Below are 27,597 nucleotides of genomic sequence, written 5' to 3' on the forward strand. Positions count from 1 at the left end.
TCTTTGCTTAGGTCTGGTTTTCCATCTGAGTGCTTGATATTCATACAGCTGCTTCTCTTTTCCCCAAAGGCCTCTTGTAATTTTCCTGTAGGCAGTATGTATCTTCCCCCTACTGAAATACGCTTCCGAATCTTTACATTTGTCCTCTAGGCTTTTCTGTTTAGCCATTTTGCTCTTCCTGTCAATCTCATTTTTGAACAGTTTTATTCCCTTTCACCTGCTTCATATACTGCATTTTTAAATTTTCTCCTTTCATCAATTAAATTCACTCTCTCTTTTGTTCTCCAAGGTTCTCTACTAGACCTTGTCTTTTTACGTATTTGATCCCATAGGTGGTGCTAGCCATCTGAGTAGGGCCTGTGAGACTGTCTGCAGCACCATCTGCTTCCTGTAATGCCTGATTACAAATGACAACACACAGTACCCCACGTTCCATACATTGGTATCTGTTTCAAATCTGTAAACATGAGTTTTGTGTCTAGGAACTACGATTTGCGGACAGCATTGCTTTTCTGTTATCATTTGAAGAAAACTGCTGCAGAATTGCATTGAATGCTTATTGAAGCTTTCAGCAAACACGCTCTTGGGAAAAGACAGTGTTTCGAGTGATTCAAAAAATTCAAAACTGGTGATTTTGACGTCACAAACTACTAGTGTGGGAAACCACCAAGAAGTTTGAAGACAACACATTGCAGGCCTTACTGGAGGAAGATGATACTGAAACTCAACAGGAACTTGTGGAACACTTGAATGTGACACAGAAGGCCGTTTCTCTTCCATTGAAAGCTATCGGAAAGATACAGAAAGTGGGAAAATGGGTTCTGCATGAAATGAATGAAAGACAGGAAGCAAATCGAAAGACCACTTGTGAAATACTGCATGTCAGACACAAAAGAAAGTCATTTCTCCGTTGAATAGTGACAGGTGGTGAAAACTGGATATATTTTGAGAATCCCAAGCTTCGTAAACAATGGGTGAATCCTGGCAAACCACTGACATCCACTACAAGACCAAACCACTTTGGAAAGAAGACACTGCTCTGTGTTTGGTGGGATCAGAAGGGTGTCATCAATTACGAGCTGCTAAAACCTGGTGAAACTATTAACACTGATCACTACCAACAGCAAATGATTGATTGAAATTGAGTATTACATGAAAAATGAGTGGAATATGCAAAAAGGCAACACAAAGGCATATTGCTCCATGATAATGCCCCATCATACACAGCAAAACGAGTCATGGAAATGATTGAGGAGTTCAGTTGGGAAATCCTACAGCATTCAGCTTATTTTCTAGACTTGGCTCCACCTGATTATCATCTACACTCCTGGAAATGGAAAAAAGAACACATTGACACCGGTGTGTCAGACCCACCATACTTGCTCCGGACACTGCGAGAGCGCTGTACAAGCAATGATCACACGCACGGCACAGCGGACACACCAGGAACCGCGGTGTTGGCCGTCGAATGGCGCTAGCTGCGCAGCATTTGTGCACCGCCGCCGTCAGTGTCAGCAGTTTGCCGTGGCATACGGAGCTCCATCGCAGTCTTTAACACTGGTAGCATGCCGCGACAGCGTGGACGTGAACCGTATGTGCAGTTGACGCACTTTGAGCGAGGGCGTATAGTGGGCATGCGGGAGGCCGGGTGGACGTACCACCGAATTGCTCAACACGTGGGGCGTGAGGTCTCCACAGTACATCGATGTTGTCGCCAGTGGTCGGCGGAAGGTGCACGTGCCCGTCGACCTGGGACCGGACCGCAGCGACGCATGGATGCACGCCAAGACCGTAGGATCCTACGCAGTGCCGTAGGGGACCGCACCGCCACTTCCCAGCAAATTAGGGACACTGTTGCTCCTGGGGTATCGGCGAGGACCATTCGCAACCGTCTCCATGAAGCTGGGCTACGGTCCCGCACACCGTTAGGCCGTCTCCCGCTCACGCCCCAACATTGTGCAGCCCGCCTCCAGTGGTGTCGCGACAGGCGTGAATGGAGGGACGAATGGAGACGTGTCGTCTTCAGCGATGAGAGTCGCTTCTGCCTTGGTGCCAATGATGGTCGTATGCGTGTTTGGCGCCGTGCAGGTGAGCGCCACAATCAGGACTGCATACGACCGAGGCACACAGGGCCAACACCCGGCATCATGGTGTGGGGAGCGATCTCCTACACTGGCCGTACACCACTGGTGATCGTCGAGGGGACACTGAATAGTGCACGGTACATCCAAACCGTCATCGAACCCATCGTTCTACCATTCCTAGACCGGCAAGGGAACTTGCTGTTCCAACAGGACAATGCACGTCCGCATGTATCCCGTGCCACCCAACGTGCTCTAGAAGGTGTAAGTCAACTACCCTGGCCAGCAAGATCTCCGGATCTGTCCCCCATTGAGCATGTTTGGGACTGGATGAAGCGTCGTCTCACGTGGTCTGCACGTCCAGCACGAACGCTGGTCCAACTGAGGCGCCAGGTGGAAATGGCATGGCAAGCCGTTCCACAGGACTACATCCAGCATCTCTACGATCGTCTCCATGGGAGAATAGCAGCCTGCATTGCTGCGAAAGGTGGATATACACTGTACTAGTGCCGACATTGTGCATGCTCTGTTGCCTGTGTCTATGTGCCTGTGGTTCTGTCAGTGTGATCATGTGATGTATCTGACTCCAGGAATGTGTCAATAAAGTTTCCCCTTCCTGGGACAATGAATTCACGGTGTTCTTATTTCAATTTCCAGGAGTGTATTTGCATCATTGGGACATGCTCTCTTGATAAGTGCTTCAATTCATATAAAAATGTACAAAAAGGCTCACTGACTGGTTCGCTTCAAAACAACAACTGTTTTTAGGGCATGGCATTCATAGCCTGCCAGAGAGTTGGGAGAAATGTATAAATTGCAATGGAGATTATTTTGAATTAAATATTGTTGATCAATTTCAAACAGATGTGTAATTATTGCAACCAAATTCCTGATTCATTTTTCTACATCTGGTATTTCATCTCATAAAGCTACCCATTTGTCTTCTACTGTGTTCCTTTCCCCTGTTCTAGTCAGTTGCTGCTTAATGCTCCTCCTGAAACTCTAAACAAACTCAGGTTCTTTCAGCTTATCCAGGTCTCATGGCCATGGTAGTCCTGAGTAGTCCCCAACTGGAGATCCAAATGGGGACTCTTTTACCTCCAGAATACTTTACCTAAGAGAATGCCTCCATCACTTAAACACACACTAGAGCTGTATGCCCTTGGGAAAAATTACTGATGCAGCTTCCCCTTGCTTTCAGCTGTTTGCAGTACAAACATAGCAAGACCATTTTGGTTGATGTTGCAAGAGCAGACCAGTTAATAATCCAGACAGTTGCTCCTGCAACTACCAAAAAGGCTACTCCCCTCTTCAGGAACCACACGTCTGAACTCTCAACATATACCCCACCTACAGCAAGGTCCATGGTTCATTGGGGAGCATTAAAGAATATTTGATTAGAACTGGAGCAATTTTTTCCCTCAAAAATGTGGAGCCTTTTCCAACTATTTGTCTCAAAAAGTTGCAGAAAGAATACTCAACATGTTGACAATCTAAGCAATCAAATAACAGCTAAATTGAAACTTCCTGGCAGATTAAAACTGTGTGCCCGACCGAGACTCGAACTCGGGACCTTTGCCTTTCGCGGGCAAGTGCTCCACCATCTGAGCTACCGAAGCACGACTCACGCCCGGTCCTCACAGATTTACTTCTGCCAGTATCTCGTCTCCTACATTCCAAACTTTACAGGTTCGCAGGAGAGCTTCTGTAAAGTTTGGAAGGTAGGAGACGAGATACTGGCAGAAGTAAAGCTGTGAGGACCGGGCATGAGTCATGCTTCAGTAGCTCAGATGGTAAAGCACTTGCCCGCGAAAGGCAAAGGTCCCGACTTCGAGTCTCGGTCGGGCACACAGTTTTAATCTGCCAGGAAGTTTCATATCAGCGTACACTCCGCTGCAGAGTGAAAATCTCATTCTGGAAACAGCTAAATTATTTAAATTTAAAGCTTTTCAAATAGCCTGTGAGAAGAGTACGTATGTGGGGGTCATAATCCCAGATAGCTGTGCTTCTTAATTTTTACGACATGGACTGCAATATTTTTGAGTAATTACTGGAAGTACACTGCTGGATCTTAAAATTACAACACCAGGAAGGATAGCAAGTAACAAAATATTACTTACTGTGCATATACAATATAGTAGGAAGAATACATGATTAAATTTGTAGGTGATTTGAAGTAGACCAGGTATGAAATTTAGTACACAGAGCTGTTACCTAAGGCACCACTAATGGCTCTAGCCCACCTGGCACTGAGTAAAACTGAACTTACACGACAAATTGTTGAATTAATCCATGCCGCTTCGTGCCAGAATTTTTCACATGCAGTAGTGAGTGGGCGTGATGTGATAGTCTCTCAGCAATCCATGACCAAATGTTTTCAATGGGCGAGCGATCTGGACAACTTGCTTGCCAAGGTAACAGTGAAGCACACACTGTGTTAAGATAGGTCAGGACATTACAGGCAACACTGTGTTATGTTGCTAAAGGTAATGGCCCAGAGTCCTGCCTGTAAGGTAGAGGACATCCAATGGCCTACAAAACATGAAATGAAGTGGCTGCTATTTAAACTAAGAGCTAAGCAAACCAAAAATGATCAGGTTGTATACACAACGGCACACCAACAGGTAGGGGCATTATCCAATAAAATTTTATGTAGGAGATTATTTGAATAAATAGTTAAATCTAAAAACTTTATTCAAAAATAAAGGTCTTATTCATCTTTATGAACATAATTATTTATTATTCTTTATTAGTAATTTTAACTAATGAATAACGCAGACTACCACTGCACATTCTTGTTTACTTCTTGACTGGCATTCTCTTGCGTGTAAGAACTGTTTGTTCCTGTCGCTCAATGTGGTTTGTGTTTCATAAATAATTTAATAATGCTTTACACGTAACTGTGGCTTGGTGGCTCATTGTACAAGTGCCTGCCTACATACTAATATCTGTGGTCCGATCTCTGGTTGGTGCACATTTTTTTCTGTCACTTATCACTTCTTTCACTTATGGCATAACAAGCAGGAGACAAAGTGTGCTGAAGCCTGACATATTAACGCAGATGGCATAGGACAGGTGGTGTTCCCATGAACTATGAACGTCTGTCATTTGAGACTCAATTTGACATGATTTTGCTGCATCGGAAGGTGTGTGTTGCTATTGTCTTAGCTTATTTTGTGAGTTTGATTATGACAATGTGGGTAAATCTTGAAGAGTTGAAGCCTGCAGTGAGAAGTATGACTAATATTTAAGGCATAATAAGAACAATAATAAATGCAATAACCATTTTTTAGAACTCCATAAAAACAAAGTAGAATTTTAAAAATTGGTGACAGCTATTCCTTGGAAAGACAGAGATCTGACTCCACTGTTTTCTGTGCCATTCACATTTTGGTGAGCAGACCTGTTTGTCATCAATGATGAACAAGTTAAAATTCTCTCAAAGCAATAGTGGTTTTGTCATTATTTCCCAATTTACCAAAATATCGATTAAAAATATTACAAGAAAGAAAATCACCAGTAAAGCAGTCACTGAAGTCCTGACAAAACAACAAACAAAAAGTTACAACATCTCCCAGTGTTTCTTCTGTCAAGGAAAATGTACGAAATTAATTTATAATGGATGCAGCAGTAATTTCATTGAAGAGAGCATTGAGTTGTAAGAAACTGGAAATTGTGTAATTACATAATAAATGAAGAACAGAAAATTATGAAATCAATCTGCTGTGAAAGCAGCTCTCAGACAAAAACTGTACGAGTTTGATCAAATCCCCCACATCATCACTCAACTCAGTAAGAAACAGAAAAAAGTAGAAGACACTATGATACAGAAATGCCCATTGAAAAATAATAGAGGAATGTGGTACAGTAACAAGCTTCTTACGGAGAATGTGCTCTTAAAAATTAAGTCATCCAAAGGATACTGTTGTTGCCTTCCGAAAAATTTTCGAACTTAATAAAAACCTCAAATGCTCATGTGGAATGAATATGCACACTGTGAAAGTAATTAATAATTATTTTTGGAATGAACAAAATAAAAAACAATTAGGTGTGATGATTTTTGATGTAGATAATTAAGCTCCAAGAAGAACTGCATTTCAATAACACTTCACTGGAGGTTGATGGGTTCATCTATTTAGGAAAATATATTCCAGACAAAAAGAATAAATTTGCAATCCATGCTCTTGTGCTTATGTTTGTTCCTCTGCTGCGTAACTGGATCCAACCTGCCGCTGTGTGTGCAACTTGCAATGCAACTCCTGGTGACACCATCACGCAGATATCTCAAGCAATTATCCAGCTAGGGCAAGCCTGAACAAGAATTATCGCAATTCATTTCTAATGGCAGTCCACCAAATATAAAGGTCTGGCAAAGTCTAGGAATTAGTGGCATAAAAGTCAAGTTACTTGCTCTAAATCGAATCCAGCTGACGAACCTCAAGGATTTGGGCATTTTCAGTTGCTATCCATGTAATAAAATGAATAAGAAATAATGTTTGTGATAAAACTCGTGCTGTATTTTATAATGATGAGATCAACTACAAAAAAAGCCGCTCAACTAGATAATTCCCCAGAAGTAACCAGATTAAAATTTTGCCATATGTTAACTTCCACCCACTTGGATCTGATGTCATTTTAACAAATGAATGTAAGATTAGTTCTGCAGTTATTCAGTAACACAGTACCCAAAGGCATAAAATTTTTCAGAAAAATTTAAGGGATAGAATGCAAATGCAATGAATCAATGGAATCATTTCTAGATGTATGAACAATTTAGTGGATGGACTTAACTCTTCATTTCCGAAGGATATTTTGCACAAAAACTCAGAGGCACACTACAAGCTGCTGAAATGGAGATGCATTCATGCCGAGAAAACTAACAGCTTTGCTTCCAAAAGAACTCTCCAGTCTCTAAGACTAACCATTGAAAGTACATTAGTAATATCTGAATACGAGTGGAGAAAGAGGTTTCAGAAAAATTTAATCAGGAGAAACCTGAATGTCACTTCAGCATCACAAAATCTCTGAGTTGCAATGACCATCCATCAGTAACAGACTTCCTCAGTTTGCACGTTACAGTGTGTTTACGTTCCTGTTAAGCTTTCATTATCTTCTACGGAAACTCTGAACATAAATGGATTTTCCTCGACATCATACATAAGCCAAACACTGTGTTAGATGGAGATTTGCACCAAAAGAAGAGTGTTTTGGAACTGGAAGACCTAATTGAAAAAATTCTGTGGCCAACATAACATCACACAGGCTCAACCCAATGGATGCTGCAGAGTCTTGGAAGCATCTCAGCAATGTAATATTTATTTTATATCTGACAGGTTATGTGGTACACAAAGTATGATGAGTCACAAAATGCCCCAAATGTTCGTGCCTTTGAAGTGGCAATTCATCTCACGTGCCAACATCTTTGCTTACATCTGTTATAGATTATGGCTATTCTATATGAAAGAAATTGCTCATGTAACCACCTTCCATGTTCTTAGGCAGGTGGAAAATATTGGCACTGTAAGCTCCTTGATGGCAGTTTATGGGGCAACATCTTTTATGAACATTCGAATAGTTTGGAAATATCAAACACTGGATGCTGCACAGATCGTATATCGGACACTGTTCCCGAACTGATTCTTCATTACATGAAATTCTGTTTTTTCATGGGCATTAAAAAAATTCAAAAGGAGCCAAAATCTTCAAAAACTTCCAAAACTGTGCAGAAATTATCTAAACTAGCTGACAACTGATGTCCATGTGGTAAGCTAATTAAGTCCACATACTTTTCATTTCATTATATAATTTTCAAGAATGAGTCAGTCTGTGTGCTGCGTAACACAGGTCACAAGCAGAGTAACTGACATCTTACAGTAGAACTGGTGTACTAGGGGTGTGCACACTTTCTCTTCTATTCACTATGCCTACAGTAATTTTCCATGTTCATGTGAAACTGTAGACACCCCTACTTATGTTGCATCAGTCAGTTCTAAGGACTGAGGCAGACAATGGCATACTACCTCCAATAGAACTACCCTAGTACAGCTCTGTGAAATACAAACAACATACCTACAGGTTGAGCAGTTATACTTATTTTACAATATAACACATAAAAGTTTTTCATAGGAAAACAGCCTTAGCAGTTGTACCACTGACACAGTCCAATTAAACTGATTTGTACTTGCTAACACTCTCCCCTGTCCCAAATAAAACACAGCCCCACCAACAAGCAGAAGTACTGTTACTGCTAATGGATTCTTTTGCTGCAATTATGCAGTTCTCTCATATCTGTAATGCTACAAAATGAGTTAACAAATTAATGAATTGGATGCTTGGTAATAGTCAATGCCTTCCAACTGTTTTGATGAGGGAAAAAAGAATGAACTCGCTTTTACAATGTTAAAATTGATGTTTTCCTTCTAGCAGTCCATTCAAATCATCTATATTCATAATGTTAATTCATACATGTTTCAGCATTATGACAATTATAAATTTGCTGCCATTTACACTTAATGAAACAATTCTAATGGAGAACAGGAAAACAAGAACAATCTAACTGACTTAAACTGACACTGGCAAGATATTGGCTTTCAATTAGTGTTTACAAACATCATGTAATTAACTTTCTTGAACCCTGGGCTCCCTAGTTCTGAACCATTAGAAGTCATTAAACGTCAGAACAATTCACGCCATTAGTGCTTTGTCTTCTTACACTGTATATCTAACAATAACTATGTTGTGTGTAGCGTGGATCATAGTTGCATCACTGGCAACAACTGTTGTGTGTAGTGTGGTTCGTAGTTACATCACTGACCAAGGTGTTGGGTAGGGCTTAGTCTGAACAGGTGGTAAGTTGCCAATGATAAACATTAAGTTTTCAGTTGGAAAAACAGTCTAGGTTGCAATAATTACAGCAGAACCTTTATTGACACCTTCCGCCTTATTGAGGCATCTTTAGAATACGTTTAGGAACTATAGGTAACACATGAGACATAAGTACCAAAAACTTTTGATATGCACCTTCGGTGAAGGCATGCAGGTATTTGAAGATAAGGCCACACTTCTCATCTCGACAAACAGAAACTGGAATACAATTACCACAGGAAATTGAAAAACTACATGTCTAGGATTTTTGGTAAAAAAGTATGAACTAACCATGTAGTCATAAAGTGTAACACTTATATAAGACCACGGGTTTCAAATTAAATGTCAACCACATTTATATAATTTAAAAAGGACACGCTTAAAAATTAATTTCCACCAATCATATGTTCCTATATTTACACCATTTTTAAAAGTCCCTTGAAAAGTGAAAAAGGGGATTTTTCACTATAGTCCAGTCTTAATATGGTTCACCACTATCACTGACATTACTCAATAGCAAGTTTTTCAGGTTTAATACTGGAAAGTTGGAACTCAAAATGTGTTGTGGCAATATGTCTGAACTTTTCATCAAACATTACTTGTGTTAAGAAATGTAAAAATTCAACATAAAACTTTCTCAGCCACTTAAAATGAAAGTGTGCTTCAGACTCAATACCTATTAGTAATACCACAGAAATATCAACTACCTTAGCAGTATCAACAAAAATTGATAACAAAATAGGTGTCATTTACCACTCAACCATGATACTATTCCCCCTCATCCATTTTCGGAAACATTCTGTGGTTACAGTAAACAAGCACAGTGGTGAACAAGGAAAACACATCACACTGTCAATGCTTTCAGACCTGCAGTGCATATGCTACCAACCCCAATTACGCACTGACTAATAATGATAAGCCAACCAAAGCGCCTCACTCCCAGGTGCAAACACAGTTAAGCCAATAGAATTTAATGAACTTACTTCGGCCAAGCTGCTTCACGTAAAAGCTCATCTCAGCAACGAAACTCCTAAAAAATAGAAAAATGCAATTAATACTTTATTCAGGTTCATAATTTGTAATGGGATGAAATAAAGTTTTGAAGAAAGAATGAACATCTGAAGAAATATAGTGAAAACAAAACACTTACCATAAATTTTGGAGTGGTTATCAGTAGCCAGGTTCAGGCTGTATAGCACTGAAGCTCCTGATCACTGCAGTGCAACACCATGAAAATACTTGGTATATCTTCATACGGATAACATTGGAAAATTTAACTGTACTTAAAAAGAGAATGAAGTTACAAGTTAACTGCAATTTCAAAATAACATTTATTGGTACAAGTTTTACTTATAAAGAAATATTCTGTGTGGTTTCTGCAATATGTAACTTGTCAGATTCATATCAAATGTATGACAACTGGTTAATTTAAGATGCTGCAAAATGTGTGTGTGTGTGTGTGTGTGTGTGTGTGTGTGTGTGTGTGTGTGTGTGGGCACGCGCGCGCGCACATGCAAGCGTGCATTCTAAATTCATAACTGGGCACTGTTACTATTAATACACAAAAAAATCTGTACTAGCTGTTCAAGAAATTCTTTTCTTTTGACATTAAGTACAATACTTACTCTCTAGTATCTTTCGCATTGCTACAGTGATTATTCTGAAGTGAATCCTACACACTTGCTACAAAACATTGCTGCAATACCAAATATTTCATGGTACAGTGAAAATAAATGTAACTGGATAGATAAAAAATCTACACACAAAGCCGCAGCAGGAAAAAACACATATATACACTGAAGTGTCAAAGAAACTGGTATATGCATGCGTATTCAAATACAGAGAGATGTCAACAGGCAGAATATGACACTGCAGTTAGTAATGCCAAAGACAACAAGTGTCTGGCACAGTTACTAATGCTGCAATGGCTGGTTATCAAGATTTAAGTGAGTTTGAACACGGTGTTATAGTCAGCGCACGAGCAATGAGACACAGCATCTCCTAGGTAGCGATGAAGTGGGGATTTTTCCGCATAACCATTTGACGAGTGTACCATGAATATCAAGAATCCAGTAAAACATCAAATCTCTGACTTCACTGCGGCCGGAAAAAGATCCTGCGAGAATGGGACCAACAACAACTGAAGAGAATCGTTCAATGTGACGGAAGTGCAACCCTTCTGCAAATTGCTGCAGTTTTCAATGCTGGGCCATTAACAAGTATGAGCATGCGAACCATTCAACAAAACATCATCGATATGGGCTTTTGGAGCCAAAGGCCCACTCTTGTGCCCTTGATGACTGCACGACACAAAACTTTATACCTTGCGTGGCCCATCAACACTGACATTGGACTGTTGATTACTGGAAACATGTTTCCTGGTCGGACAAGTCTAGTTTCAAATTGTATTGAGTGTATGAACGTGTAAGTGAATAAAGGCAACCTCTTGACTCCCTGGACCCTGAGTGTAAGCAGAGGACTGTTCAAGCTGGTGGAGGCTCTGTAATGATATGGGGCGTGTACAGTTGGAGTTATATGGGACCCCTGATATGTCTAGATACGACTCTGACAAGTGACACATAAATAAGCATCCTGTCTTATCACCTGCATCACATCCCACACGTCCAGAGTTGCTACAGAGTGGACTCCCCAGACATGAACATTATTGAGCATATCTGGGATGCCTTGCAATGTGCTGTTCAGAAGAGATCTCCACCCCCTCATACTCTTGCGGATCTATGGTGTCCCTTCAGACATTACTCAAGTCTATGCCACGTTGCGTTGTGGCACTTCTGCATGATCGCAGGGGGTCTACACAATATTAGGAACATGTACCACTTTCTTTGGCGCTTCAGTGTATAAAAGTTAAGGAAATTTGCAATCTTTCAGAGCCAGTGGCTTCTTTTTCTGGCACGAGGGTTGAAGTAAGGGAGGGAAGAAGAAGACTGGCAACGTTCCGGAAATGGAGAGAGTTTGGAAGAGTCACCCAGGACTCTACGTAAAAGGACACTAACCAGATGGGATGAGAAGGAAGAACTATTGTGGCAAGAGAGGAGGTTTGGAGTGTTAGAGATGGTTGCAGCAGCAAAAATAAAGCAGAAGGTGAAAAAAGGAAGCCAAGCAAAAAAATGGGAAAAAGTAGAAAAATTCTAATGAAAATCATGATTACAGACAAGTGAAGAGAAGAGATAATGAGTGAGCAAGAATTGCTCACTAGAAAATTGAACTATAAGATGTGAAAAAATTTTGGTAGGAAAATTTTATAATAATAAACTGAGGTTAGAGAAATTCATGGAAAATCTGTGAAAACAGACAAAAGTTTAAAAACACACAGGTGGTGGTGATTATTTCAGAGAAGTAAATGTTTATCTTTGAAAAAACTAACTACCGTATTTACTCGAATCTAAGCCGCACTTTTTTTCCGGTTTTTGTAATAAAAAACCACCCGTGGCTTAGAATCGAGTGCAAAGTAAGCGGAAGTTCTGAAAAATGTTCATAGGTGCTGCCACAACTAACTTCTGTCATCGAATATATGTAGCGCTACACAGGCACGCTTTGCAGGCACAAAGATAAATACTGGCGCCAAAACTTCTGCGACATAAAAAAAAAAAAAAAAAAAAAAAAAAAAAAAAAAAAAAAAAAAAAAAAAAAAAGGTGGAAGACGAGCTTTTTTTCCTCCACCCCGAGTTTCGACCACTGCATTTTCATACATTACCGGTATCCATTGACGTAAATACAAATTCCGTATTGTTCACCTTCGAATGTTGCAACGTTTCAATGTACTACGAAAATCCAACTGGTAAGACTGTTAGGGATGTTTGTCAATATGGCCAACTCTACGTTTTGAATTTTTTCCTACCTGTGAGAAGAGATGGTTGCTAATAGGAACTTTTATGAACTGTGAATCACATGCAGTATTCTCTTCACCATAAGAATAATACGAATATACACATTTTTCCACGTATTCTTTCGTGATTGCTGTTATCTCATTTAAATTCTGTCTGCCTAATAAACTACGAAACTAGAGTGAGACAACAGCAAACGCGGAAGAATATACATACCGTGTCATGTTTATATTCGTATTTTTCTTATGCGTAATAGTGATACATTCAGAAATGAAGCACGGCAATTGACTAGATTTTTAAATCTAAGATGACTCGTAATTTCTGTGCAGAATTTAATGTACTAAAGAGGCGTCTGTAAAGATTTTCAAACGGAGAAAAATTTTCGCTAAACTCTCGTTCAGAACATCTATCATACGCAGTCTATTATTTGGTTCTTGTTGATCATTATCAATGAAAGCAGCAGTGTAAGTAACAACAAATAGCAGTCTCTTGCCATTGTTTCGCTAATGAGACGATTCCCCCTCCCCCCCTCTTTTTTTTAAAGCGGCGGTAGCACGCACAAAAGCAAGCCATGCCGCGAGCGGCGACAGGCCGTAAACACTCATTATCAGAATGCGACAAACAATGCATGACACAGTACAGTTATGCATTTTCAGCTTAGAGTGACGCCAACACCTAATACAAAGAGAACGGCACTTATCAGATCAAAGAAAAATAAGCAATCAATTCAAACCAGTCGAAGCACGAGAAAAAGGAAGGGTACCCGTATAAATACGGACGGAGTGCCTGACACAGAGCAAAGGCTACCTGGTAAAGCTGAACTGCTAAGCTTACGACTCGAACCAAACTACTGTAGCTGTATCGTCATTCATTTGACCTAAATTGTGTCTCATATTACAATGGACCAACTTTGTTTAGATTTGGAGGTGCGGCCTAAAACTTTTCTCTCCCCTTGAATTTCGAGTCTCAAATTTCAGGTGCGGCTTAGATTCGGGAAATTTTGTTTCCTTTATTTCGAGTCTCATTTTTTAGATGCGGCTTAGATTCGATTAAATATGGTAAGTAATTCATAAATACCACAGAATGGCATACTGTTTCCAATATTAGTGGAGTTCATCCATCACACTTTATGACTGGCTGTATGAAAAAATTTCACATAATTACGAAGTGAGAACCAAAGTAAATGTGTGTCATTACTGGCAATGTGTGAGACACAGACTTCAAAAACTTTGAAGCACTGGTAGCAACAATGACTGCTTTACAGCAATTATGTAAGAGGGCTTTAGTGCAAAATATAGCTCTAGAGGAAGAGCCATGTCTTCCTATCTTGGTCTCACAAGAGTGTAGAGCGTTAACTGAGTAGGTGTTGACTATAGCTCTCACACACAAATGGATACTATTACAAGAAGCAATCTTTCTTCTCTCCAAAATTGTGTTTCTTGTACTGGTGTCGAGACCAAGCTCTAATTTACTTTCACTCACTTTAGTATTATGCAGTACATTACCACTCTCTTCCAGCCATTATCTTTAGCTCACAATGGAAGTCTGAACTGTTTTGGAAGTCATAGTTTGCTCAAAACCTTTGGGTTCTATACTTTTATTGGTCCATTTCTTAAGTGCCATTTTCATTATACAGTTATTAGACACTTTTATTTTGTGTTATCTACTGGCTCCAAGGTAACTTTTTTGTTTGTTGTTTTGGTATGAACAAAAATGTTAATTGCTATCTTCAGCAACAAGTTGAACAGATTTCCTTGTGTTACCTGTAACACTGCACATACGCAAGTGGCTGAATGGAACCTATTACAGATACAGGCAATTGTAATATACTTTTATACAGGCAATTGTAATGTATGTTTATACAGGCAAACAAGAGCAGCAGACATTTACTGAATTCACAAAATGAGCTAACATTATTAGATCTTTTAACTGGAAAGATCCACTCAAAGGTCTTATTTGCATTACATAAAAATAGAGCCAGCTATTTACCATACTTTGTGTTCCTCCTAGTAGCTTGTTAACCAGACACAGTTGTCTTACTAATCTGTCACAAATTCTGACCTGGTTAGCGTGTTACTGCAAACAGAAATGAGCATAATACAGCACTTACTATTGCTATATGCAGTAAATTTCTGTACTTATAAGTTTGGTTGACATACAGGGTCACAACAGTGTTTATTTAAAACAGATTTTATAATACAGATCCAAGGTATAATTTTTTAATGAACCTGCCAGACCAATGTTCTTGTGAAGAATTAACTTTAATCTCAACAACTCACCTCTCATTTCAGCCCCATGACCACAATATCTTAAAATGCTATGGAGGAGGGGGTGGGGGCTGGATAAAAACAAACCACTGGCAGAGTATAATAATAAACTACAAGGGCTATTCAGAAAGTAAGATCCAATTTCTTATAAAACATAAACCACCACAGATTTTTTCAAAAAAAGTTTTTATTTAATGCCTTACATCTTCATTTCTCTACGTAGTTCCAATTTCTATGATTGCTTAAACATTTGTCATAGCATTCTACAAGCTTTTGTATCTGTAAGTCATAGATGTCTCTCTCTTGTGAGGATAACCAGTCTGTAACTGCTTCTTTCATTCGTCATCTGTTGCAAAGCACTTGCTGCTGAGAACCTTCCTTAAGCAGGAGAACAAGTGAAAATCACTCAACACCAAGTCTGGATTCTACAATCGGTGAACAATCTGTTCCCATGCAAAACATCTGATAAGATTTTGAGTGTTAATGTTAGAATGGGATCTGGCATTTTCATACAGCAAACAAATTCCAGACATCAGCAGGCCATGTTGCTTATTCCGTATTGCACAAGTAAGTTTAATCAATGCAGTGCAGTAAGCGAAATGGTATTGTTATCCTTTGCAGCATAAACTCTACTAACTAGACTCCATGTCCATCACAAAACTTCATTGTGATAACTTTGTGTGTTGTGATTGTTTGCTTGACCTTGACCTTGACTTTGATGATGTTGTGTGACTATTCCACTGATGACATTTAAGACTCTGCAGTCATGTGGGAAACCGATGTCTTGTCCCCTATGATTATATTCTCTAAAAATTTATCACCTTCCTTATGATTTGGGTCTAAATAATCAAGAGCACAAGTTGTTCTTTCCATTTTGCGTTTTTCAATAAGTAGCCTGGGAACACGAAGTGCACACAATTGTGGAAATGCAACTTTTCTGAGACAATTTTGTGTAATGTTGTTCTACCCACATTCAGATATTCCAGTGCTGAAGCTGATATTGCAAATTGTCTGTTTTCACATCTTTGACCAAATATTCTGAGGTCACTGATTGCTGTTCATCATGCACATTTTCCTGTCTGCCCTTGGAAACTCTCACTCACTTAAGCACTTTGCTCTGTCATCGCAATGGTGCCATACACCTAACTAATCTGTCAATTTCTGCTGTTGCAACATTCTCCACAGCCAAAACTCAGATTACTGAGCAAATTTCACAGTCAATGGGTTGATCAATAGTTTTAAATATACTGAACTGACATTGTGAACAGCACACTGCTACAATACCAATGCAAATGGCATTGACAAGCAAGGCATGCCGGAAGTCTGTACGCATGCACATTTCAGTGTGTGTGCGTCGTTCGGTTAGTTTAATATCTTACTATCCAAATAACCCTCACATATTGCAGAGACAGAAATTGCTGAAGTACCCCTTAAGACTATATGATGCTACTGAATTCACTGAAGTCAAATACATGCCAACACTAAGCAATGTTTGGTTACCAGTTACTTGTATATTTTACACATACATTAAACTAGCATGGGAAAGGCAGTGCTTAGGGTGGCAGCGTCATGGATATTATAGACGTTAGGACAAAGAGACATGGCATCAACAGTGACAAGCAAAGCACCGGGACGTACAGGGATGAGAACTGTGGAGAGTCAGCAGAGGGAATAGTTAGTGTCATAGTGTGCTTCACTTTAATGACTGCTTCACAGCCCCTGCTGTACAGATTCTTCCTAACTCTCTCTCTCTCTCTCTCTCTCTCTCTCTCTCTCTCTCTCTCTCTCTCACACACACACACACACACGCACACACACACACACCCCTTCTGACTCCAAAATCTCTCGGTACAATTGTCGTAAAATCGGGAGGAGGACTGTTCCGTAATGGGTCTCAGAAGCTTACTGAATAGGATATTTCGGTAAAGAACCAAAAATGACGTCACTACCGAGACTAACCTACTACACCGATCGGTATGAACGATACAGAATAGGGGCCCTCCCCTCCCCCAGTACAGCCTGCTTGCCAACAATGCACTTAGCAGCCCACTATCCTATCCCCATCACATCCTTGCATTCTCCTTGTGTGTTAATGTTTTTCTAAATCCGAAGGAAGATTGTGCCCCATAGCCCCCACTTCAACAATCTATTGGGTGTTTGTATTTGCACCTTGGTTCAGAGTCCATGTTGAACTGTAGGTCCCTGTAAATGGATGGTTGAGTCAGATAAAGGACAATGGCATACCACCTTAAAAGAAGATACTTAATAGCCCATTAATAATATACGAAATTTGCAATGCTATAAAATTCATAACCACCGAGTTACTGTACCACAATAGACACTATGTGCAAATGTCTGAAACGAGAGCTCTAAGCTCTTGTAAGCTGGTGACACCTATGAGCGACTGCTGTAAATGATAAACTGCCAATTTTGAGTCTAGGTACACATCTTAAAATTAACATTATTACATAAAGACTATTATGCATGATAGTATGTTTATTAACTGAGAAATGATTTAGTACTTAAATTGTGGTGGAAACAAATAAATATTGTTGTAAAAGCACCTAAATGTGTTAGAGAGAGAGAAAGAGAGAGAGAGAGAGAGAGAGGAGGGGGGGGGGGATGGCAGGGGCAGGGCAGGCATTGTGTGTGTGTGTGTGTGTGTGTGTGTGTGTGTGTGTATTATGCAATTATGGAGATGGCTCTTGGAGGAATCATCTTACCTAAAGTTGTGTAAAATGCTACTTTCGTACCACTAGAAGTGATGCAGAATTATGTCATCCTTGCATATAACAGTGACCAAGTATCCTACAATTACTTAATACCCAACTTCCACAATGCTGATATGGACGCCACAGATTGTGCTGGTAAAGTTACTGGTTAACCATACAAATGAAGCATTGACTTTTGTGGAATCACATATACTGGACTCATAAATGTTGAAGCTGATGCAGCAGGTAGATTTTTGTAGTGCAAGATAAAAAGGTAACAGGTCTCCAGTATTATTATAATAAAAATAGTGTTGAAAGGTGAAGTGTTCACGGAATATTACTACGCAAAGTTAAGTACTTCTGAATTGTAAAGCCAAGCTCTCTCTAACATGTGTATCCTGGTTTCAGTAATTACACTGGTTAAATTCAAAATCTATCCAAGTTAAAAATACAATTATTCATTTTGATGTGAAATGAACAAATATAATTTTTGAAATGTTTACTTAGCTCTCATTTCATAAAAAAACAGGGGTGGGAGAGAGAGAGAGAGAGAGAGAGAGAGAGAGAGAGAGAGAGAGAGAGAGAGAGAGAGAGAGAGAGAGGGGGGGGGGGATTAATTTTATGGTAGACAGAAATTTTGCAATGTTGATAATTTCTTTATTGTTACATATAAAGGCTATCAATACTGAGTGTGCCATATTTTGTTCCTAGAGAAGCCACAGCGTTTACAAAAATATCCCTTGTTGTGCTTCAAGAACCTATCTGCTCAACTTCCTAGCTATTTTCTGTGTCTGCAGTTAAATTTCCACTGCTAAGTAAGAACTAAAACACAAACATTCATTTACCTTCATGGGTGCAAAGGACATATTCATAATCTTAATTTTCTTAAACAAATTTACTTAGTTAACATTTCAGGTTAATTCAACTTTAACATGCCACATACATATGTTAACAGTGCGAATAACTTTTGCTATACGTGCACAGAAGCGACTTGCTTCTCAATTACGTGAATTTACTCCATCAATACAAACAGCACATTACTATTATTTTTAATGTAAAATAAATGAGGATAAATCCTGGGCACCTAATATTTGCTGTAATACATGTGCCTCAAATCTCTGTTGTTAGTTAAACAAAACAGTAAACTCAGTGCCACTCACAGTACTCATGACATACCACTCACAGTACTCATGATTTAGTGAGAACCGTATCAGTGAATGTTGTTTTTGAGTGGGGGTGCCTCTTATTTAAAATGAGATATCAAGAAATAAGAAGTGGACCACAGCATATCCAAGTTTGACATAAGCTACATGATCAGTACCACATGGAGCAGATCTCTCTTTCCATCCCTCTGTGACGTTATGTCCAAGAATGTGATTAAGGTGTGCAGGGTAAATGCAAATAACAGCCTGAGTCTACAGCAAAATCCGGACTATAGATCAGCATCGATCTTGCCCCGTAGACCAAACAAAATTTCTCAAAAACAACTTAATGATTTAATTCATGATCTGGAGTTACCAAAAAGCAAGGTAAACTTCTTGGCTCCAGGTGTCAGCAGTGGAAACTCCTAGGAAAAAATGTGAAATGCTTGTATATAGACATCGAGCGAGAGATGTAACACCCTTCTTTGAAGTGGAAAACAACCTTTTTGCGTGCAATGATGAAAATGGTCTTATAGCATCTTTGAGACTGGAGGATAATCTGAAAGACTGGAGACTTTTCACTGACTCCTCTAAGTGAAGCTTGAAAGCTGTTTTGTTACACAATGGATAAACAGTGACACCTGTTCCTGTACCTCAAACTGTACATAGGAAGAAGAGATGTGAAAATGTAAAACTGCTTCTTAAAAATTAAATTATAAAATCTATCAACAGCAGAAATGTGGGGATCTAAAGGTCATTAATATCATACTCAAAATGTGGTTAGGACATACCAAACATTCCTGATTAATTTGTGAGTGGGACAGTAGTGACAGAAAATCACACCACAAACAAAAAATCTGCCTGGAAGGAAAATGATGGAGTCTGGGCAAAAGAATATACACTACACTCCCTTTCCCATGACAAAATCTTGCCACCTTCACACATGCAATTAAGACTTCGAAGAATGTACTTAAAGTGATGAATCAAGGAGATGCTCTTAAGTACTAAAGAGAAAATTTCCAAATTTCAGAGATGCTAAAACCGAAGAGGGAATCTTCGTTGGACCACAGATCCGAGAACTACCTAAAGATAGAATTTTTAATAGGGTCACTGAAGGACAAAATAAAGCAGCTCGGCAAGCCTTCAAAAATGTTGTTCACAATTTCTTGGAAAGTCGAAGAACTGAAAATTACATTTCAGCTATTAATGAACTTCTGAGGATGTACCATGAGCTAGGTTGTAATAAGTCACTCAAGATCCACTTCTTGAACTCTCATCTTTACTTCTTTCCATGCAATTGTAGGCTGTGAAAAATGCACATGAAGAGCACTTTCGTCACAACATTTCACTGGTGGGAAGAGGATATCAAGACAAGTGGAACTCACCTATACTAGCAGACATGTTTGGTATGTGGTAAGAGATGTCTCAGAAGTAGATTACAAACAAAAACAAAACACAGAAACACTCAAGTGAATAACTAAATAGGTAAGAGACCAAGGCAAGATGTTATAAACATGAATGTGTAAATATAAATGATTTTGAATCAAGAACTAACACACAATTCCTGGTGTCATATTCTCGTTTTTCAAACTCAATTTGGTGTGTGTGTGTGTGTGTGTGTGTGTGTGTGTGTGTGTGTGTGTGTGTGTAAAGCTTATGGGCACACAACAGCGATGTTATCAGTGCCCTCACATGCACTGAAACAAATGAATGCGGATAAAATTGCATGCATTCAAACTGACCAAACACACACACACACACACACACACACACACACACACACACACACACTATATCTAACATGCACTAAAACAACAGACAATTTGGTTGAAACTATTTTTGTAAATGAGCCAATTAACTTTTTTACAGACCACTGTTATTTATGTGAAAAGTGCTTCTGCTATGTGTTCTTACAACCTGTCAAGTAAGAGTGTGGTTGGTATTACACACAGATGGTAACAGATATCGCCTTAGTTCTTTCACAGTCCAATAGAGGGAAACTTTGTTGTTCTTGCGATATCCATAAAGCATTAGCTTACTTTGAATCCTTGACTGAGATACACAAGAAAACATACGAGCGCAGCTTATGCATTGCATTTTGAGATTGTGTTTCTCTGTAACCACCCCAAAGATCCAAAATTGAGTCATGCCACCGTGTCCAAACATATGGGGAATCAAAGTCATTTGTATAAAAGTTGGTAACACGCTATAAACTGGTTAAAAATGTGGATGATTTTTTGAAGAATGTGGCTCAATCAGTAAATTGACTCCAAATGTGGAAAAAATGAACACAAGCAAAATTCGCTATGAAACTGCTGTCACTGTAAATTTGAGGCATTTGAAGGTCTCTTCCATGTAAATATGGGGAAAACTTGGTTTCAAGCACCCCTCAGAGGTGTCAGCTATTATTGATGCTGCTGCTGACTGGATGTACTATTTACTGTGATTGTATTTTTCTTTTATTCCTATATGACGTTATGTATACATTTTAGTTTGTTGTCAAATACATTTTTTCTACAGATTAATCTCACCACGATTTTACTTAACAGACTGTATTCTTCAATTAGTGAACTAATCTCAATCCTCTGCCTGGACTATATTCTACACTAAAGCAACAAAGAAACTGGTAAGGCATGCGTATTCAAACACAGAGATATGTAAACAGGCAGAATACGGTACTGTGGTCAGCAACGCTTCTACAAGACAAGTGTCTGGTGGAGTTAGATTGGTTACTGGTGCTGCAATGGCTGGTTATCAAGATTTAAGTGGGTTTAAACGTGGTGTTATAGTCGGCGCACGAGCGGTGGACACAGCATCTCCAAGGTAGCAATGAAATGAGGATTTTCCTATACGACCATTTCACCAGTGTAACGTGAATATCAGGAATCTGGTAGAACATCAAATCTCCGACATCACTGCAGGTGGGAGAAGATCCTGCAAGAATGGGACCAAAGACGACTGAAGAGAATTGTTCTCTGTGACAGAAGTGCAACCCTTCTGCAAATTGCTGCAGAGTTCAATCCTGGCCCGTCAACAAGTTTCAGCATGCAAACCATTCAACAAAACATCATCGATGTGGGCTTTTGGAGCCAAAGGCCCGCTTGTGTACCCTTGATGACTGCACGACACAAAACTTTATGCCTCGCCTCGGCCCATCAACACTGACTTTGGACTGTTGATGACTGGAAACATATTGCCTGGTTGGACAAGTCTCGTTTCAAATTGTATTGAGTGGGTGGACGTGTATGTCTATGGAGACAACCTCATAATTCACTGGACCCTGCATGTCAGCAGGGGACTGTTCAAGCTGGTGGAAGCTCTGTAATGGTGCATGGAGTGTGCAGCTGGAGCGATATGGAATCCCTGATAAGTCTAGATATGGCTCTGACAGGTGACACATACATAAGCATCCTGTCTGATCACCTGCATCCATTCATTCGATTGTGCATTCCTACAGACTTGGGCAATTCCAGCAGGACAATGTGACACACACACACACACACACACACACACACACACACACACACAGAGAGAGAGAGAGGGGGGGGGATGGGGGGGGGGGAGAGAGAGAGAGAGAGAGAGAGAGAGAGAGAATGTGGGGGGGGGGGGCATTGTTGAATGGGCAAAGGCCTTGTTGGCTGAAAGCTTATATTGAGAGTGTATCTCTGTTGTGTCTCTCTGTGACTTGGCATCTCCACTATATGGTGACATGCAATTTTCCTTTTCACAATATTGTTATAGTCTAACATACGATACATACTGTAGCATGACATTTCAACCTGTGATTACTGGTGTTTCTATCTGATGCCCCACGGTCTAGTCAACATCATTACTAATTTGGAATGAATGAAACAACAGGAAAGAAGCGGTAGCATCACAACCTCTAATGGGATTAGACCTAGTAAAGCACTGCACAGTTCAAACAGATGTTCAGGTTGACGATAGCTTTACATTACCATGTTAATATTATCTTGTACAAAGAACTACCTAATTTTTTGGCAACATACAGAAAGAAAAGTTCTTGACAACGTTTTTGCTGGCTCACAGATCATTCACTGATCAAAATCATCACTATCACAATCATTATCAATGGAATTACCTAGGAAAAATACTCACTTAAAAATGGAAAGAGAAACTGAAATAAACTAATATAGACAACAGAATATCTTTTTATGGAGTCATGTGAACATATTTAGGAGAGAACTACCTCACAAAGATGATCATTTAATAACAAGAAAATTAGCTACCAAACAGCAAAGAAAATACATCATTTAAGCACAAGAACTGCAAGAATTGCAGCAGTGTAGATTTGCGTAATGAAGTATTGCACCACTTCACCAAGCAAAAATACTGATAGTGAAGATAAACTGGAGCAAATATTTTACTGATTACTTGTACACAAATATTTTGCAGCTGCAATCCATGTGGAATAATTGCAATATAAAACCATTATTGTGCAACAGCATGCAGCATTTTTATTATTGATATCTCAGTATATATCCAGCTCTGTGGTGATGAATTTCACATAAGGCATGAAGCAGTGGAAAGATTACGGGTAGTTATGAACACATACAGACTGTACCATTGATATCCTTCACAACTTTGTCACAGATTTAATGGCCAACTAAATTTCATTTCAATGCAATCAATTTTTTTTCTAATAATGAGAATGGAAAGAACACAACTGTAAGTATGCAATGGTTGGAAGCTACATATCGTATATCAAGCAATCGAGCAACTTAATGAACGCTTCTTGCTGGATGGGTGCACATTTAGTACTCTGGAGACTACACATCACAAAGGCAACAACATATGAAAGTATCAAACACAATTTATGATCCAACAGCAACTATTCCATGCAGAAAAGAACATGAAAAAGTAAAAAACTATAGCCAGTTTAAAACACGGACTGTACAGGAAAAACCAGAGTTGTCAAAATATTCTACAATGAATAATTCTCCCAAGTAGATAATCAAAGAACTAGGATTCATGTTTTTGTATTATTTAATGTGATTGCTTGTTCAACTTACTACTGAGAAGAGTCAAGAAACTTTCAAGACTGCTTTCTACCAACAATAAAAAAACTCAATTTCTGTAAGCACTACTAGTAAAATACATGTACTTCAGTCTTATCATGGCCATGGTAGTGTGTGTGTGTGTGTGTGTGTGTACCACTATTGCTAGAAAAAAGCTAGTGGTCAAAAGGTAGTGCGAATGCTGTTTTCTGTCAAGTTTTTCTCTCTGCTGTTCTGCTACAAGTGAAACCTTTTGCAAAGAAAAGTGAAAAATAATACAGATAATATGAGCACCGAATTGTGATACGTGGCTAGAGTCACATCAGCCCCCTAATATACATAAAGGTGATTTCAAGTAATTATGTGACCTTTGTATATGACGCAAGTACTGATGATGCAATATTCTCAACTGCTGTCAAATCAGTTCCAGTGGTTTTGAAATATACACACATTGTTTAAGGACTACTTCATGCTTTTGTTAATTGTGATCGTATGGTAGGCAGTATAATAAACTGTATGAGACATAACATGATCACATATACTGCTGAAATGTAATTATTTGGTTTCAAAGTTTTATTATGTTCAATGAACTACACTTCAATAAATTGACTACTATTAAGTAACAGTAAAGCTGACCTAAATCCAATACTTTTTTGAACAATGCAGAGTTTTACTACACATGATCCTATTGGAGATAGTATGCCTTTGCCTCCCTCTCTCCTTTAAATCTTTTGAACTGACTGCTCACCCACCTACAAGTAGAGAAGACCAAACCATTGTGCAACCTGGCTTTTTTGTATTAACAAATTATTGTCATATCAAAGAAGCAATAAAAGACAAAAAAATCATAGCACCTACATGAGATTAAAACACAAACCTTTAGAGTTGCATTTATTACTCACTAAACTAATACCCAATGTAAACATTGTAATGTCATCAGCAAAGATCCTTAATCAGCTTCTACTTAAGTTTGTTAGTAGGAGATTTCTTTCCTCTTTTTAGTGCAATAGTTAGTGCCAAATTTCTCAATTTTTCCCCTTTAAGGCACACGAAAGTATGATTCAAATTTTCTCGACACCCCTACATGTGATTTTTTCCCTAGACGCAAAAAGCAAACACATGAATTATGTACATTTTTTATTGTGGAATGAGTATGATAAACAAATTTTTCAAATTTATTATGTAAGACTCTTGACTAGGAACTTATGAACATAGGCCAGGAAATAAAAGAAACTTACTCTTGCAGGAACATAAAACAACTCTCATGACACACCTACTATTTATTTGTTAGTTATCAATGTGTTGTGATACGGTGTTTGAGTAATGCTAGAGAGAGATAGAGATAGAGAGAGAAGCAAATGACAAATCAAACACAAATTTTTAATGAACTAATGTCTGGTCTATCAAAATTAAAAGATGGTCACAGCTGATCATTATAGGCTCAGAAATTGTGTACGATTAACATCATGTGTCAATTGAAAAATTTTCATTTACATTGCATGCTAATAAACAGAATTAACACATCTATGAGACTGTTTCCATCCCTCCAGCGACTCTGCTGAAGGGCTGGAAATGCAATGAGTATGTCATACAAATTGCAACATGACCCAGCAGTTCTACACTTGCTGGATTATGTTTGAATAAATTTGTTATCATGGTGTTGCACTGCAGTTAGTCATTAAGGAGTCCTGAACCTGCTGAACACTATGTAGGGAAAAACTTGAAATAATGTATGTATTACCTTGTATGATCTGGTCCTACAGGAGTATATTTATAGTCTGCTTGAAGTCGATTCATTTGCAAAAACTGATGAAGTTTTGATTTTGCATTTTCCAGAGTCCAGTTTCCATGTATGCTTGCATTGACATCCAATTCCTCGGCCTGTGACATACAAATATGGTTTTCAGCACTATTCAATGCAATAAGTTTTCCTACAAATATACCTAACAATAAAAATGAAAATATTATTTACATAATTTAAAAACTGACGACTTAAAAGCTGGCAAATAAAACATTTCCCGAAGCCATTAAAGTGTAAAATTCTAACATTAAACATTATTTGTAAAGAGGAAAAAAAAAGTGTTGTTCCTTTGTTTAGTAACACGAAGAGTTGGCTTTTATCTGCCATCCAGAACTGGCACATGTGTTGCCATGGTAGTTTGAATTCCCAAGAAACATAAAATTAGCTGGCAAATATGAATAGTGTGGCTCTATTTGAATTAATAATGATTTGAATAATTTTAAATTGAGAGCCTACACCATAAAATGAACAACGAGAAAAGTAAAAGAAAGATCCACAAATTAATATTGAGAAGAAAGAAAGAGTAAACAAAGTAAACCTGAGATTGAATATCCATAAAATGTTGCCATTAAATGATCTGTTTGTAACTGCAGGCACTGTGATTTTTAAAGTTCACAACCAAACTGATATTAATCACCAAAGTTAAAATATTCTTACAACCAGGTAGTCACTGTGATTCATAATTACAGTGCTGGAACTTTTGTCTGCAGTTAGGATGATTGGGTCAGGATCTATTTTCAGGCTGCGTATGACTGTCCTTTCTTGTACTGAAAGGTTGGCATTCTTATGAAGTGACTAACAGAACTGAAATGATCTTAGACTGCCAGTAATTTGGAGTCTCGCGTGTCGAAAGCGAGTGCGCTGGCGTGAGACAGCCAGGGCGTGCATCCTGATGCTATCTCTTGGCAAAACCTGGAATTAGTGCGAGCTGAGGCCAGCGAGAACGAGCAAAAAAGCATTGCCATGCTATCTGTCAGCCAACACACTACCGTATTTACTCTAATCTAAGCCGCACATTTTTTCCGGTTTTTGTAATCCAAGAAACCGCCTGCAGCTTAGAATCGAGTGCAAAGTAAGCGAAAGTTCTAAAAAATGTTGATAGGTGCCGCCACAACTAACTTCTGCCGTCGAATATATGTAGCGCTACACAGGCATGCTTTGCAGGCACAAAGATAAATACTGGCGCCAAAAACTCTGCGTCAGTAAATAAATTAAAAAAAAAAAGGTGGAAGACGAGCCTTTTTTCTCCGCCCTGAGTATCGACCACTGCATTTTCATACATTATCTGAAGAAGTAAATACAAATTCCATATTGTCCATCTTCGAATGTAGCAGCATTTCATTGTACTACGAAAATCCGACTGGCAAGACTGTTTGGGATGTTTGTCAATATGGCCAACTCTATGTTCTGAATTTTTTCCTACCTGTGAGAAGAGATGGTTGCTAATAGGAAATTTTATGAATTGTGAATCACATGCAGTATTCTCTTCATCATAAGAATAATACGAATATAAACATTTTGCCATGTATTCTTTCGTGTTTGCTGCTATCTCATTTAAATTCTGTCTGCCTAATAAGCTACGAAACTATAGAGTGAGACAACAGCAAACGTGGAAGAATATACATATCATGTCATGTTTATATTCGTATTATTCTTATGCCTAATAGTGATACAGCCAGAAATGAAGCACGGCAATTGACAAGATTTTTAAATCTGAGATGACTAATTCCTGTGCAGAATGTAATGTACTAAAGAGGCGTTTGCAAAGATTTTCGAACAGAGAAAAAATTTCCCTGAACTCGTTCAGAACATCTTCTAGCATACACAGGCTAGTACTTGGTTCTTGTTGATCATTATCAAAGAAAGCAGTA

At 38.8% G+C, this 27,597-nt stretch overlaps 1 protein-coding gene across 3 annotated transcripts in view; it reads right to left on the minus strand.

Annotated features, from left to right (window-relative positions):
- LOC126254637 (dosage compensation regulator) overlaps nt 1–27,597 on the minus strand; it is a 184,831-nt gene that overhangs the window by 90,466 nt on the left and 66,768 nt on the right. For 2 of the 3 annotated variants that reach the window (XM_049955330.1, XM_049955329.1), the window contains 2 exons: nt 25,667–25,806; nt 9,929–9,975 (listed from right to left, as the gene is read on the minus strand). In XM_049955330.1, the coding sequence (XP_049811287.1) occupies nt 9,929–9,975; nt 25,667–25,806 (187 nt within the window). Of the gene's footprint in view, nt 1–9,928; nt 9,976–10,095; nt 10,192–25,666; nt 25,807–27,597 lie in introns of those variants that run through there. The other variant, XM_049955331.1, reaches the window with a different exon arrangement.

This window comes from Schistocerca nitens, chromosome 1 (assembly GCF_023898315.1).
Source record: "Schistocerca nitens isolate TAMUIC-IGC-003100 chromosome 1, iqSchNite1.1, whole genome shotgun sequence".
Classification (NCBI taxonomy): Eukaryota; Metazoa; Arthropoda; class Insecta; order Orthoptera; family Acrididae; genus Schistocerca; species Schistocerca nitens.